This window comes from Cephus cinctus, unplaced genomic scaffold, assembly GCF_000341935.2.
Source record: "Cephus cinctus unplaced genomic scaffold, Ccin1 Ccin1_scaffold0331, whole genome shotgun sequence".
Taxonomy (NCBI): domain Eukaryota; kingdom Metazoa; phylum Arthropoda; class Insecta; order Hymenoptera; family Cephidae; genus Cephus; species Cephus cinctus.
Genome location: NW_014333028.1, coordinates 119,412 through 133,744, shown reverse-complemented (window position 1 = coordinate 133,744; position 14,333 = coordinate 119,412). Strand labels below are relative to the sequence as shown.

Below are 14,333 nucleotides of genomic sequence, written 5' to 3'. Positions count from 1 at the left end.
CCTGAGGAGTAACGGGGGAATTAAATTCTCCTAGCCTGGCACATCTCCTGATTGGAGGAGTCAGCCATAAGGAAAGGAAGGAAGGAAATTCCCCAAAAATATCTAACTTCAAGAGCTAATTAGAATGCAGAGTTAGATAGAATTAACCAATCATAATTACCGGTAATAAATAAATTCGCATAAAAGAATGCAAAGTACAGTTGGAGTTAATTACTCATCTCATACACTGACAGATTTGGCAGTGCGATAGTTGACGTTTCAATTCATGTCATCATTTTTGTGTGACTAACTTATAAAATCATTCAGTTTTATTATGCGAAGTGTATAATTTCACGTATGTTTATAGATAAGAATAATTTTGTTTACTAAATATCTGTGACTGGAATGTGAAATCTTTGTAGAGCGTTTTTATTACATTATTCAATTATTCTTTCTTTAGAATTGAATGCACTTCACATATGCATCTATTGAGGGGGTGGATTAGTATATCATTTGTTTCAATAGTATTCCAATTTGGATGTGAACCTTTTGTAACAATAGAAATGCAAATTGTATTTTAATATGTTTATGTATACGATTTTTTTTACTTTTATTCAACAGGTGAGCCATAGAAAATGTTAGCTTCTGAAATTGGTTCAACAAATGCAGACCCAGTTAATGTCAGAATATCCAGTGAGAAAGCTCCACTGATTCATGGCAATGGAGTTTTTTCTAGATTGAGCAATTTCTTTAAATTTGGAAAGACATCATCTTCTGAAAGTGATGGATATGTCGAGTTTGGCAGTCTCGGTGTTGAGAGTGGACGTACATTGGGAACATTTGCAGGTGTTTTCAGTCCTGTTACACTGTCAATGTTCAGTGCCTTAGTTTTCATACGAATGGGTAATTGTTTCAAAGTTTAATATTGCCTTTGTGAACTATATACTGTGTTACTAGTGTCGAGAGACTCAGCATATGCTAGTTTATAATTATTCTAAATAAATTTAGTATCAATATATTACAAATTTTTTCTCTGTACTTTTTCAGGATATATTGTTGGAAATGCAGGTTTACTAGTGACTCTCACACAATTTATAATTGCCTATGGAATTTTGGTATTTACTGTCGCATCAGTTTGTGCCATCTCAACAAATGGAGCAGTTGAGGGAGGTGGTGCTTATTGTATCCTTTTAAACAGTATAGGGAAACTACTATATAGGTACTTCTAACAGACCATATTGTGTGTAGTATTAGTCATTCAAGCTTAAAAACGCGTTGGCGAAACTTACATAATATCTCAAAAATATGTGTGATATAATCATGAGACAATTTTTCCTTAAACCTAATTACTATCTTTAATGTAATGATTTCCCCAATTGTTTGCATAACTATTACAATCATTTTTAAAAAGTATTATTAACCTAAGGAGTAGTTGCCAGTGATTATCTTAATTCAAACAAACTATGGCTGCCTAATATCTTTTTTATTTAAACGTTATTTTATAATGCTTATAATATCAATTTGTGAATAATTATCAATATGCAACATCTGTAATATAATACAAAATTGCAATATTTTCCTAAATGGTATTCAGTTATGATCAGTCGTACCCTGGGACCTGAATTTGGAGGATCTATTGGAACATTATTCTTTATGGCCAACATTGTATCAAGTGCTTTATGCATATCTGGCTGTGCCGAAGGATTAGTGGAAAATTTTGGCCCTTCGGGTTACTTAACTGGTACCAACGCACTTATCCCAGATGGAAGTTGGTGGAGATTTTTATATTGTTCCGTATTAAATACCGCAAATCTTCTGGTATGCCTGATCGGTGCTGCAATGTTTGCAAAGACCAGCGTTGCTATTTTGGCAATTGTTTGCATTTGTCTTGGAAGTGTGATTATCAGTTTTTTAGTACAAGGACATATGGAGGTACGTTTTTGTTTTCATCAATTTAAGTCACATTAATTATTTTAAGTATAATGGTAACAGTTCAATGCAGTTTATTCTGATGAAGGAAAGACCAGCATAGGCGTAGAATGATCAATACAATTTTTTTAGGTATTGATACCCGTGGCTAACAAGTTGGTACAAAATGATACGCATCGTGTTAATGGGACATATACTGGTTTACTGGCATCAACTTTGGCAGAAAACTTGTATGCCAATTATACCGCAGATTATTCAAGTGATGGAAGAATGACAGATTTTGCAAGTGTTTTTGGAGTACTGTTCAGCGGTGTGACTGGCATTATGGCTGGAGCAAATATGAGTGGTATGTATTGAACGAATGCACAATACAGAGTTTTAAAAAAATTAGGTTTCATTGTAAATGATATTTTTAATATTTACTCTTCATTTTCCGTGACAATTAGGCGAATTAAAAAATCCAGGACAAAACATACCTCGTGGTACATTGTCAGCTGTATTGTTCACCTTTATCTGCTATATTGTACTGTCCGTACTTACTGCCGCAACAACAAGCCGATTTTTATTGCAAAATAATTTCATGTACATGATGCCAATTAATATCTGGCCGCCATTCGTAGCTGTTGGTCTTTTGACAGCAACATTCAGCGCTGGTTTAAGTAATTTGATTGGATCTAGCAGAGTGTTAGAAGCTTTAGCTAAAGATAATGTCTTTGGTAAGTCTTTTCATCAACGTTATAAATAATTTCTAACTGTAATAATAATAATTACTTTTAATTACTCAGGATCTGGCTTGAATTTCATAACACATGGAACTTGGCGTGGCAATCCCGTTGCCGCTGTATTTACGTCTTGGAGTCTTGTACAAGTAATTTTACTAATTGGATCTCTGAACACCATAGCTCAAATTAACACTGTACTATTTCTATTAAGCTATTTGGCTACAAATCTTGCTTGCCTCGGCCTGGAATTAGCAAGCGCACCGAACTTTAGGTAACGTGGTATTGAGACTGCAAGAAATTTATCAAAGGCAATATTGACATTCATCGGCGTCAACTATCTGTCAAATCATTTAAATATTGTTATCTAATTCCAGGCCAACATTCAATTATTTCACTTGGCACACGGCAACCATTGGCCTTCTTGGGACACTCGTAATGATGTTCACCACAAACAGCATTTATGCTTCCAGCAGCATAATTCTGTGTCTAATACTTGTTATCGTATTGCATTTATTCTCACCAAGCAAGAATGCACCATGGGGTAGCATATCCCAAGCCTTGATATTCCATCAGGTTCGAAAGTATCTTCTTATGTTAGACTCGAGAAAGGATCACGTAAAGTTTTGGAGGCCGCAGATGCTCCTTATGGTCTCATCGCCAAGATCGATGTGTCCACTGATTCATTTTGTTAATGACTTAAAGAAGGGAGGACTTTACGTCATTGGTCATGTTAAGGTTGGCGAATTTTCTGGACAGAGTACTGATCCAACAATGGATGAGTATCCCCATTGGTTGAGTCTCGTTGATCATATGAAAGTTAAGGCGTTTGTTGAACTAACAATGACAAAAACCGTACGAGAGGGCTTACATCATTTGATAAGATTGTCTGGTATGGGTGCTATGAAACCAAATACTATAATTCTTGGATTTTATGATGAGGAGACGCCAAATAATTTCTTTGAGAACTCGCAATATGCTACCAATATATTTGACAATATTACGACATCTGCTAATGGTCCTGTGTTCCCATTGAGAGAACCAGGTACTCAGAAATCACTTGATCCTCTTCAATATGTCCGAATGTGCTTGGATGTTCTTCGAATGAAAAAGAATTTGTGTGTATGCAGAAACTTCCACTTGCTTGACAAGTCACGTATAACGAAGTTAGTATACTGTTATTTGTTACTATGTAGAGTTCTTTATCGTGTAACAATGATTTGATTAATGGTATTGGAAATTTATTCTCACAGAAACTCAAACTTGAAGTACATCGATGTTTGGCCTGTGAACTTTTTCCAACCATCCGATCAAGATCCTTTCGATACAACATCACTTTTTATGCTTCAACTAGCATGTATTATTAATATGGTTCCGGTCTGGAAGAACTTACACCTCAGAGTCTTCCACTGTGAAATTGCTAGTGTTGAAGTATCTTCAAACTTAAACATTGCAGAGTCGAATAATTTACCCAATGAATTTATGAAGATGTCAAATGAACACAGAATAAGAAAATTGTTGAATATGTTAAGGATTTCTGCTTCGATTGAGAAAATTGAGAATTTCGAAACACAGATCGGTGGATTAAAAGGTAGACCTTTGATCGAAGCAAAGCCAGAGAGTTATTATGAATCCAGCACAGATCCAATTGATGATGAAGTTAGTAATGCATCCAGAGCTTACGTATTGAGGTAAGATTATTATTATACTCCTTTCTTATCACTTGTCATCAAATATTACAATCGTTTTTTAAATAATGCAATTATTTTTTCAGCGTTAACCAACTCATTCGCAATCACTCCTCTCAGACAGCAGCTGTTTTTATATATTTGCCAGCGCCACCAGTTGCCAATGCTTGGGCAGAGGACACATTGCATATGCAGTATCTGCAGTTGTTGACGGAATTAACAGTTGACTTACCACCAACTGTACTGGTGCATGGGGTGAGCGCTGTCACTTCAACAACATTATAACGACTGTAGTAATTAAGAGTTCAAAACGCAAGTGGCTTATCTCCATATGTAATGCAATAAGAGAAAAGATAATTTTATATTTCAATTTTGTCCATGAGGTTAACGGAAAGAGATTTTGGAGAAAAAATGAAAAGCAATTATTAGCCCAAGTTTATTACAGAATAAAATAATGCAAAATGTGTTTCATATGCTTTTTAAATGATTCAAAACATTAGTGAGGTATTCAAAAAAAAAAGAGAATAAACTAGTCCTAGTGATGCGGACCAAGACATTGTATTACTTTCTTATAATTGGCTGTCAAGTATCTAATAATTGTAGTATCAATTAGATAATTATATAATATATATTTTAAAATTCTATTATATCTAATTGTAAATCGTATTTAACACTTATTACAGCTAATTCCATATAAGGCTTGTTGCTGTGATATAACATTTTTCTTTATTATTTTGTTTAGTACAACTGTACTGAAAACGTACCACATGAATAGTCTATCGTAACCGTCCAATGTTCCACGAAATTTCATACTATGTAAAAGCAGTTTCATACCACATTGTATATCGAAATATTTTTTTGAGAAACAGATGTATATCTATACTATAAAACATGCCAACGCACCAGTACTCAGATAATATGTAATTATAACAGCAATCAATAATATTATTCGTAACTGTACCTTGTGCATGATTAAAAATCGTATATTTTCTGTATAATTATGAACTTATTACTTACGTATACAACATCGTTCTCATTTTTCATCTATATACAATACTTGTAAGAGCAGTTAATAATATATAAATAAACCATTAGTCTATTAAATATTGTAACTTTTATATTACCTAGTATCATGAAATTCGCAGTCTTACTTTATTCAGTTTCTTATCTTGAATTTGGTATTCCATATTAGCGGACTTATTGCAGGATTTTTGAGTACGGCGATCCCTCCTGAAAATTCTTACTCTTATTCTTCATTATTCTTTTTATGATTGTCCTTATTTTCAAGAATAAACCCAAAAAATGAAAATAAACTTAATGTACAAAGAAGCATTCTCGAGGACTCAAGGTAAAGGGATTTTTTAAAAGTGCCCTATCGCAATTTGATCTGCACCAGCATCTTACATGAACTATTCTGATGTTTCTGCATAGAGAGATCTTTCAAAATATCAAGAAAAGAGTCTTGAACCCAGCCCTTTTTGAGATACAGCTGATTTTCGAATTATATTCGGGATTTTCTTTCGGAGAAAGTTCATTGGTTGCCCCAGAGATGGCGCCACCTATCATGCCCAGGAGGTGCTGCCCTCTTATCGGCGAAAATTCGAACTAATGCAAATTTATTTAACAATTGCCCCACTGAGTTTTCGACGATGCGACTTTCAATTTACATTTGGAATCATTTTATCGTAGAAGGTAGTATTAATGAAGAAAAGCGAAGTCAAGATATGGTTAATATGGCAGAGATGGAATGCAAATAATGACAGAGAAAATGGAGGAGGAGTAGAAGGGTGCTGTTAGGACGGAGGAAAGTAAGAAAGAGACGGTACTCATTCGTACTCTGGGATATTCGCAGAGGGCTAAAGAATATCAAAGTATAAGTGTTTCAAGATAATTTATTCAGCAAATACAATAATAATTCAGTATATACAGGCGGCGGACGAGGTCGCTTACGTCTAAATCACTGAGCTTGCTCGATGAGAATGGACAGTGGTTGTAGCGTCAAATATCGTCCCTCGGGACGTCCTGGCGGTGCTCGCAAGGGCGCCATCAGGTGCTACGTCCGTGGTCTCGTTGCGACGAATTCTTGACTAGGGGTAGACCTTTCGCGTTTAACTTACCTTACCCCTTGTGCGTTTTCCTTGACGCTCGACCGGACTTCCTTTCCTTCCTGAGATTTTTCCCTATAGTCCTATGCGCGGTAGCCGTAGAACTTGGGGCCTTTCCTCATCAAAAAAAAAAAAACAAGGTCCCCTGTGGGGCCTCGGAGGGGCCCATTTCGCACCCTTATCCTTCCTACTTTTCCCGATGTTCTCGAATCCTACTTCTACTATTTCCTTCCACCTCATACAATAAGATTAACTACCTCTACTGCCGTAGCGTTAAATAAAAAAATGTATTCTTACCGTAAGATGTTAGCAGGCTGGTCCATGGTAGATGCAGATAATGTTAATTTTGGGATTGTACCTACGCGTAGAAAATTCTGGAAAATGTTATAATTAAATAATGGAATGGCACCGTCATTCAACGTCCACTAATACTGAAGAACAGCTATCAATTATAAAAGGCAGCCTCTCTTAACTAAACAGTAGGAATAAAAAGATTACAAAATAATCTATTCTTAAATTAAAAAATGTATATGTACCAATAATAACCCAACACTTACTCGATCAATATAATTAATAAATTCAACAGACATTGCAGTATACCCGAAAGGTTCATTAAAATAGACATAAGCCGACCCATAGGAAACTGAGCAATACTTACCACTAATCCTGGTTTAAACAGTAATACTAAATTCTCAACCTAAGCAGTAAATACGAGCTTAATTTTATGGACAGTATAACGCGTGTCCAATAAAAACCAACTACCAGGACGGGAATATTGGTCTACCAATATTTCAAGCGACAGCCGGGATTTAGAACAATAATTTATTTCGTATAGAACTATCTTACCGACTTTTCTAATCCTAGTGGACAGGTTATTGCATCTTTTTTTAAAGTAAATACACCATTGTTACTTCATTTTATATCCTCTTATCGATAGAACAACTATCGCCATTGTTGAGCTTGGGTCGAAAGTTTAATGTACTTAATAAGAACAAGTTAAACTTGTATGGATGAGCACTAACGTCTTCCTTGAATATTCCTAAAGCACGCGCTTATTTAATTCAAATATAAGAATCGGATGAGTAACGTATCTTTCTTTCTTCTTTCATCTCTTGGATAACAGGACGAAATTTTTTTTATGGACGCATGAGATAGCCCGAGACATTAATTGCTTGTAAAATAATATACTTTTCATTATTTAACGACAGCTACGTAAAATTGAAGGAAAACGTAACAAAGATGAATGCGCTTCGAATCGACGCTTCATGCGTTTCTTGTGCGATAAACGATTGACGATTAATTCTGGGTATTATTAATTAGATTAATAATACTGAAATAATACTGTATAAACATGTCTGTTTATCAATATGAATCATACAATTGTGTTGTGAGATTGTGACATTACGATTGATCGCGAAACTATTTTTATACCCATAAATTATCTCGCGAATGTTCAATGTCTTCTATAATACGATAATTAATAACCTTTGATAGTGATAATATAGATACAGGCATAATTCAAATAGACCAATCAAAACATGGAGCAGACGGTAAGTGCCTATATTTATATTAACAAAATGTATGACGATAAATCGCGTCAGCCGTTTTGACATCACAAGAAGAAATGTTACATGAATCCGCTCGTTTAACGAGTATAAATATTATTAATTCATTATCGCCACCAGCAATAACTTAATTAACCATAAAGAAACGTCACTTGCAACGATGTCGAACGTTTAATATATAAAAATCAACGAAATGTTTGTTAATGATTAAGCGCGATGAATGCAAACGAGACGATTTAGCACAATGCATTGAAATTTTTAAAAAGAATATAAGTAACATGAAGTGGTACTAATCACTTGAGATAGACTGATAAGAAAATTAATTAAAATTGTGATAAAAATTTCAAGACAGAAAGAGAAGGAGAAAGCCTGAGAACGAGTGAGAAAAACATTCATTACAGTTCGTTGTACTCAGAGAATAATTGTCCTTAAGAATTCTTCATGATCATTTTCTATGTGCTGATAGAAAAAAGAAATTAAATTCCTCGCGACAAAGAGGATATTGAGAATAAGGAAACGTATTTTATATACAGTCGCATAGAGAGCGGTAGGAATTGTCACGTGACGATGACAAAATAATAAATTGTTCAAAGGTTTCGCAACTTCAGTTTCCAGATTCACAATCAGTCTTCTCCGTTGGGAGTTCAATATCGATTTTCGAATCAGCAATTTTCTCATCCAATACAACTTTCTCGCAATCCTCCACGTCACACGAGATACTTTGATCAACAGTTTCGTCTACGTTTACGTCCTCCTCTTGTTCTTCTTCCTCTTCTTCCTCCTCTTCTACTGGTAGTACTACTTCCTCTTTAATGGTGACCTGATTACCAGAGTTCTCTACTTCTTGTTCCAATTGTTGCTCTTTCACTCCGTTCTCTTCTTCTAGACCTTGTGGATGATCCAGGCTACTTCGAATAGGTTCTTCGGACTGAATAGACTCACTTGTATTTCGATGAAATGTTACTATGTGATGGTCTAGCTCTACTCGGAAGAAGAACTTGAGGCTACAGAGGGAACAGTCGTAGGGACGAGCACCAAGGCCATGCTGTTGTAACATGTGATTCTGCAATGCGAAAAGGATTACTGGTCCGGATCTTTTTAATGAATTACGAAAGAGTTATAACGTGTTTCTATTCTCAAAAATTTACCTGAAGGCCAATAGGTGTTGTGAAAAGAGACTGGCAAATGTAACAAGAAAGTGCTGCACAGCCAGCAAAAGTGTGTTCTATGAGATGACCTTGAAGTTGAAGAGGACTGCTGGCTTCGAAGAGGCATAGATGACATCGTAGAGCATTGACAAATCCTTTCCCAGATGATTCCAAGTGTTCGAGCCTTACATGCTGCCTTATTTTGGCTTCCGTAGCAAAGGACATCTATAGAATTAAAAAACAACAGACACAAGGAATAAGAACATATAGATAGAACAGGTAATGGACATTTCAAATAACTAACAAATTTCCAAGTCATAAGTACCTGACACTGAATGCAGGTATAAGTGTTTGGTCCACTTCCTGAAACCTTAACTTCATGTTCTGCCATTCTGTGTTTCTCAAGTTCCTCCGGAAGTTCAAACTTGACACCACAGTCCTCGCATCTAGTTGTACTTGCATCATTAACACCTCTATTCTCACTAGCAACAACACTCTCTTCGGATTTATGTTTCCTATCACTGTCCCACCTTTCTTTTCCAGAACGGATGAGTTCATAAGGTGAATTAAGAATGGGTAGACCCTGAGAATGTCTGACATAGCATAACTTGCAGACACGTAACGGCTGACCAGTAACACTACTCCTATTAGCAGGAAGACTAACAAAATCCTCAGAGTTCAATTCACGTAAACAGAGACAACAGCTTGGTTTTTGTAGTTGGGAATGTTCTTGTTGTCCTGAATTTGGACTGGAACTCGACCCTAAACCAGATCCTCTGGAACCACAATTAGGCCTTAAATGATGCCTGGCATGGAGTCTACATTCAAGTTCACTCATAAGAGTCTGCCTGCAGACTATACACCCTGCCGGAAGATGGGGTAAAGCGTTATCAAGTCTTTGCTGGGTATCGACACCTTCCAAACTGTGTCGCTGTACGTGTTCCAGAAATTGAGCTTCTGTGCTGAGATTCGCCCGACATACAAGACACGTATCGCTTAACTGAATCTTGCAATGCTTCTGGAGTTTGTGCTCAGCGAGTATCGCACCAGAAGGACAGACCTCATCGCAGATGTTGCACTTGTGACGTCCACCAGGTTCATTCGATGCGTGTTGAATTCTCGTATGGGACTCCAGTTCACTCCTGGAGCGACAGATCTCACCGCAATAGGCACAGGTTAAGCTGAGAGTGGTCCCAAGAGACTTGCTTTGAAGTTTCGTAGAAGAAGTGGAAGAAGTGGACGAAGACGAAGAAGGTGCTGGGGGTAGTGACGGTGGTGGAAGTGGCGGAGGTGGCGGTGGTGGAGGAACCGAAGGCGCGTGGGCCAATTTCTTATGCGCTTGTAGCTCAGCATCATTCGCAAATTCACCCCTGTCGCATAGTTCACAGCGCTGTCCACCAGGAGTACCAAAATTGAGCCTCTTGTTGTTATTGTCACGTTGATTAAGAGAATTGTTATTGCTGGATGCCGGTGAACGTCCTCTTTTCAGAGATGGAGGTCTCGCCTACGAATGAACAATCAGGAACGATCATTGATTCGTCATTACCGCCGATCTGTTCATCATTAAATAGCACAGTAGCGAGTTCCAGATACTTACCGCAGAGTCATCCTGAGATCTGGTAGCACGAAGTGCCCGGATGTTGTTCCGGACGTTAGAAGGGAGTTCAGCAGTGCGATGAGCATGCGCCAGGTGCCTCTCTAAGAGGAATTCAACGGCAAAGCCTTCACGGCAAATAGGACACCGGTACAGGCTAGTAGCATGGCTAGCCAGATGAAGCTGCAACTCGAGGTCAGAGGTACAGCAGACCCCGCAGAAGACACACCGAGGACTCGGATGCATTAGAACTCCTGGAGTCGATGCTGGACTCCTAGGTAGAGGACTATCCCCAAGAGGTGGTGCATGGACGCTTCTAACGTGATTAGCCATCTCAGCCTCGCTCCGAAACAGAGTACGACCTTCGACAGGTGCATTCCCAGGAGAATTCTCATTGTTCGATGCTGAACAAACGTTGCATCGGTAGATCCTACATTCCTGGCTATGCTTCACGGCAAAGTGTACCTGAATAGCCACCCTGGAGTCAAAAGTATCACGGCATAGAGCGCACCGGTAGAGATGATGTGCATGAGCATCCAAGAGATGTCGCTGAAGTAGATCAGGATGAGGATAGAACTTCTTGCACGCGGCACAGCAGTACTCCTTACTAGTCTGTCCTAGAAAGTGCTTAGTCAAATGGTCCAGCATATCCTCCCGTTCATGAAAGGACGCATCACACTTCGGACAAGGATTCTTCAGCACCTCGTTCCTCTGATCCGCCTGCAGGTGTCTCGCAAGGTGTTCGCGAAAGGATTCAAAGTCCTTGAGAGCAGCGCCGCATTGACCACAGAGAAGCGTGCCTGCGGAGTAGCTGTCGCTACTGGCTTTCCCGTGTTTGCTGGTCAGGTCGGCAGGTTCCACTGGACCAGTTTCCCTAGGAATCTTTGTGGTCCCACGCTCATCACGCGGCCGACCTTCCTTCCTCCCATCGTATGGCTCGTACGACTCATACGGTTCATACGATTCGTAAGGCTCGTAACCGCCCTCGGAATCCTTTAATGTATCATTTGTCTTTGGTTCCGAATACTCTCGACTCTCTCTGCCATCCCTGGCTTCCCGGACCTCTTCGAAACCCATCCTACGGTTCTCACAATGCTGAAGGACGTAATGCTCCGCATAGGCAGCAGCCGTGGCGCAAGGTATACCACAAAGTGGACACATCATAAGAGCACCGCCGAATCCATCTGCTGTGCGATGAATCGAGATCAGATGATCTCTCAGTGTACCTAGACTTGGGAACTTCATGGTGCATTGGCCGCAGGAGAAGCTGTTCTCATAGGAGTCGTTTCTTTCCGTTGGCCTCTCGCGTTCTTCCACGTACTTGCGCTCATACATTGGTTCACGGTTGGTAGTACTTGGTGTTTCCGACAGTCGACCTGGCGAAGGCATTATCAGATGTTCTCCGCTCACAATACCCTGGTGCATCGTGTGCACGTGCATCTGCAGCTGCTGCATACTCGTGAAGGAGTCACGCGTGCAGTACATACATGCTAGTTTTAATGGTGAACTAAGGATGGGCGTGTTTGAAGCGCTAGTTGCTGACTGTGATAATTTTGTCATTGGATGCTTCAAGGTCGGGCCTAGCTTTGGACTCGTTGACGGTGAGTTTGGTACTGGCGGTGAGGATGTGCTGTGGGAGGATACGCTTCTCCGACCAAATTCCATCTCCAACTTTGAACCTCCTTGGTGCTTCTTATGAGACTGCATGTGGGATGTCAGGGCTGCTGCTGTGTTGTAGCCACGTGAACATGCGGTGCATTGGAATGGCTTTTGAGTGTCGTGGGTCTTCATGTGGATTTTGAGGTGATCACTGGAAAGAAAAGTATTCATATGAAATATCAGTGACCAGTCAATGATTCTGAATAGAGCATGCTGAGCCTTGACATAGGAATAAATGATAATCTGGCATTCTAATTATATGTATTTCCATATGTGGTGATTTATGTGAAATAAAATTTTTATAATACAATTATATCTGGTATTTCATAAGCAATCTAATGAAGCTCGAATGAAATGAGATATAGAATTGTAATCAAGTAATAGGACTATTGTAACTGCATCTCTTAAAACTAATTGACTTGTCTCCATTCAAAGCAACATGAACTCTCACTTTACGCAGTCAAATAAAAATATTCAACTTTTAACCTGTCGAATGAGTAATGGAAAAATGATTACGGTCACTTCCAACTGCATCGGATTGGTATATACAAATAAATGTATTTCAAAATACTTGAAGCCTTTTAGAGATATAAATAATTTTACTCGTTAATCAAGTTCATCTCTATTACTGAAATATAGAGCTTTATCGGATAACTGCATTACAATGGATGAACGTATTACACAATTCCTAATACAAAATTTACGTCCATCAATTGCCCTTGATTTTAAATAAGGAAAAAAATCAATGCACTAACAAACAATAAAACGATTAGATAATTATCATAAATAATTCTCAAACGAGGTCGATCAGTCAATCCCTAAATACAGGAGCCAATCGAATCTGGCAATGATCCAATAGTCCCATTTGATCAACGATTAAATCATGAACTTTTACAAGAACATTATATGACAGTATAGCTCCAATTTTTTTGAAGACCCAAAACGGTCCCAGTCACGGGCAGTCAAAATGCATTAAGAAATTGATCAAGATGTCCGAGGAAACGAGGTTGAGTACAAAACAACGAACAGTACCCCCCTACTTTTCAATTTTATCAATTCCCTGAAAGGATAATCATGATCCTCGTTCGCAGTATGATCGATCCCAGTGAACGATCTGATCGTCTCGCTCTTTCTCTATCTCGCCGATTCCCCGAAAATCAAACCGCTCAATAATTGCCATTGATCGATTGTGAATCGACAAGATTTTTTATTGGTGTAAATCAAGAGACGACCCCACCGGTTACCGGGAATCGAAATCAATATAAAAAAAAAAAAGAGTATGACGGCTTAATTGATTAGCGTGCGTAAAGCCGAGACAGTTGGCCAATAAAAATGGCGATCGTCAAACGGTGGGGATGGCTATCCTTGTTGACCGTGAAATAAATGGAAGTAAATGGATTGGAAACTTAAGCCCCACCCAGTCGAGTTTATCCGACTCGCGTGGTCAGATTCATTTCCCACGGCACCCACCACCCCCGTCACGTGGCTTTACTATTTTCTCTCTTTTCCACTCTCCCCCCCCCCTCTCTTTCTCTTTCTCTCTGCTCTAGATCGCCCCATCCCCACTTCATCCATATACCCTCTTCGCTCCTCGACTCCCCTTCTCCACTTCCGGACCCACAATAAGAAGACCGACCAGAACCAATGATCGCGGGGGGTCAAAAACGTGACGCTAGATCGGATGCCCAAAGCCTGAGAACTGTCCAGGCTCTACACCTCTTCGGCTACCGCATTCCGTGCGACAAAAACGATTTCGGATCGTAACGATTCTATCGGCAGAGGGAAATGCTTTTCTCTTAAGTTTCACCTGTTCCTCGATCGCAACCACCGTATCAAGGGCAATTGAGTCTATCATTTCCTGGTATCGATAACAATGATAATTAGTAATATATATATATGTCTATCAATAAAAAAATATTTTAATATCTGGTACAACCTCATTTGACA

At 38.8% G+C, this 14,333-nt stretch overlaps 2 protein-coding genes across 12 annotated transcripts in view; one reads left to right on the top strand and one right to left on the bottom strand.

Annotated features, from left to right (window-relative positions):
* The first annotated feature begins 40 nt into the window (after window positions 1-40).
* Window positions 41-5,419, top strand: LOC107267039 (solute carrier family 12 member 9). 3 transcript variants are annotated; one of them, XM_025084260.1, is made up of 10 exons: window positions 41-162; window positions 601-882; window positions 1,027-1,161; window positions 1,574-1,911; window positions 2,041-2,254; window positions 2,355-2,624; window positions 2,694-2,901; window positions 3,005-3,793; window positions 3,881-4,318; window positions 4,402-4,744. In XM_025084260.1, exons 2-10 carry the CDS (start codon window positions 615-617, stop codon window positions 4,598-4,600), a joined length of 2,859 nt encoding a protein of 952 aa, XP_024940028.1. In that variant the 5' UTR covers window positions 41-162; window positions 601-614; the 3' UTR covers window positions 4,601-4,744. The 3 variants fall into 3 exon arrangements, with proteins under 3 accessions (XP_024940028.1, XP_015593727.1, XP_015593729.1); XM_015738241.2 differs by lacking the exon at window positions 41-162 and adding an exon at window positions 191-334; XM_015738243.1 differs by lacking the exon at window positions 41-162 and having other exon boundaries at window positions 615-882; window positions 4,402-5,419.
* Window positions 5,420-7,232: 1,813 nt separating this feature from the next.
* LOC107267049 (zinc finger protein 423 homolog) overlaps window positions 7,233-14,333 on the bottom strand; it is a 54,475-nt gene continuing 47,374 nt past the window's right edge. For all 9 annotated transcript variants that reach the window (XM_015738264.2, XM_015738267.2, XM_015738266.2 and 6 more), the window contains 4 exons: window positions 10,731-12,537; window positions 9,459-10,637; window positions 9,134-9,358; window positions 7,233-9,048 (listed from right to left, as the gene is read on the bottom strand). In XM_015738264.2, coding sequence (XP_015593750.1) covers window positions 8,590-9,048; window positions 9,134-9,358; window positions 9,459-10,637; window positions 10,731-12,537 — 3,670 coding nt within the window. In that variant the 3' untranslated portion in view covers window positions 7,233-8,589. The remainder of the gene's footprint in view (window positions 9,049-9,133; window positions 9,359-9,458; window positions 10,638-10,730; window positions 12,538-14,333) is intronic.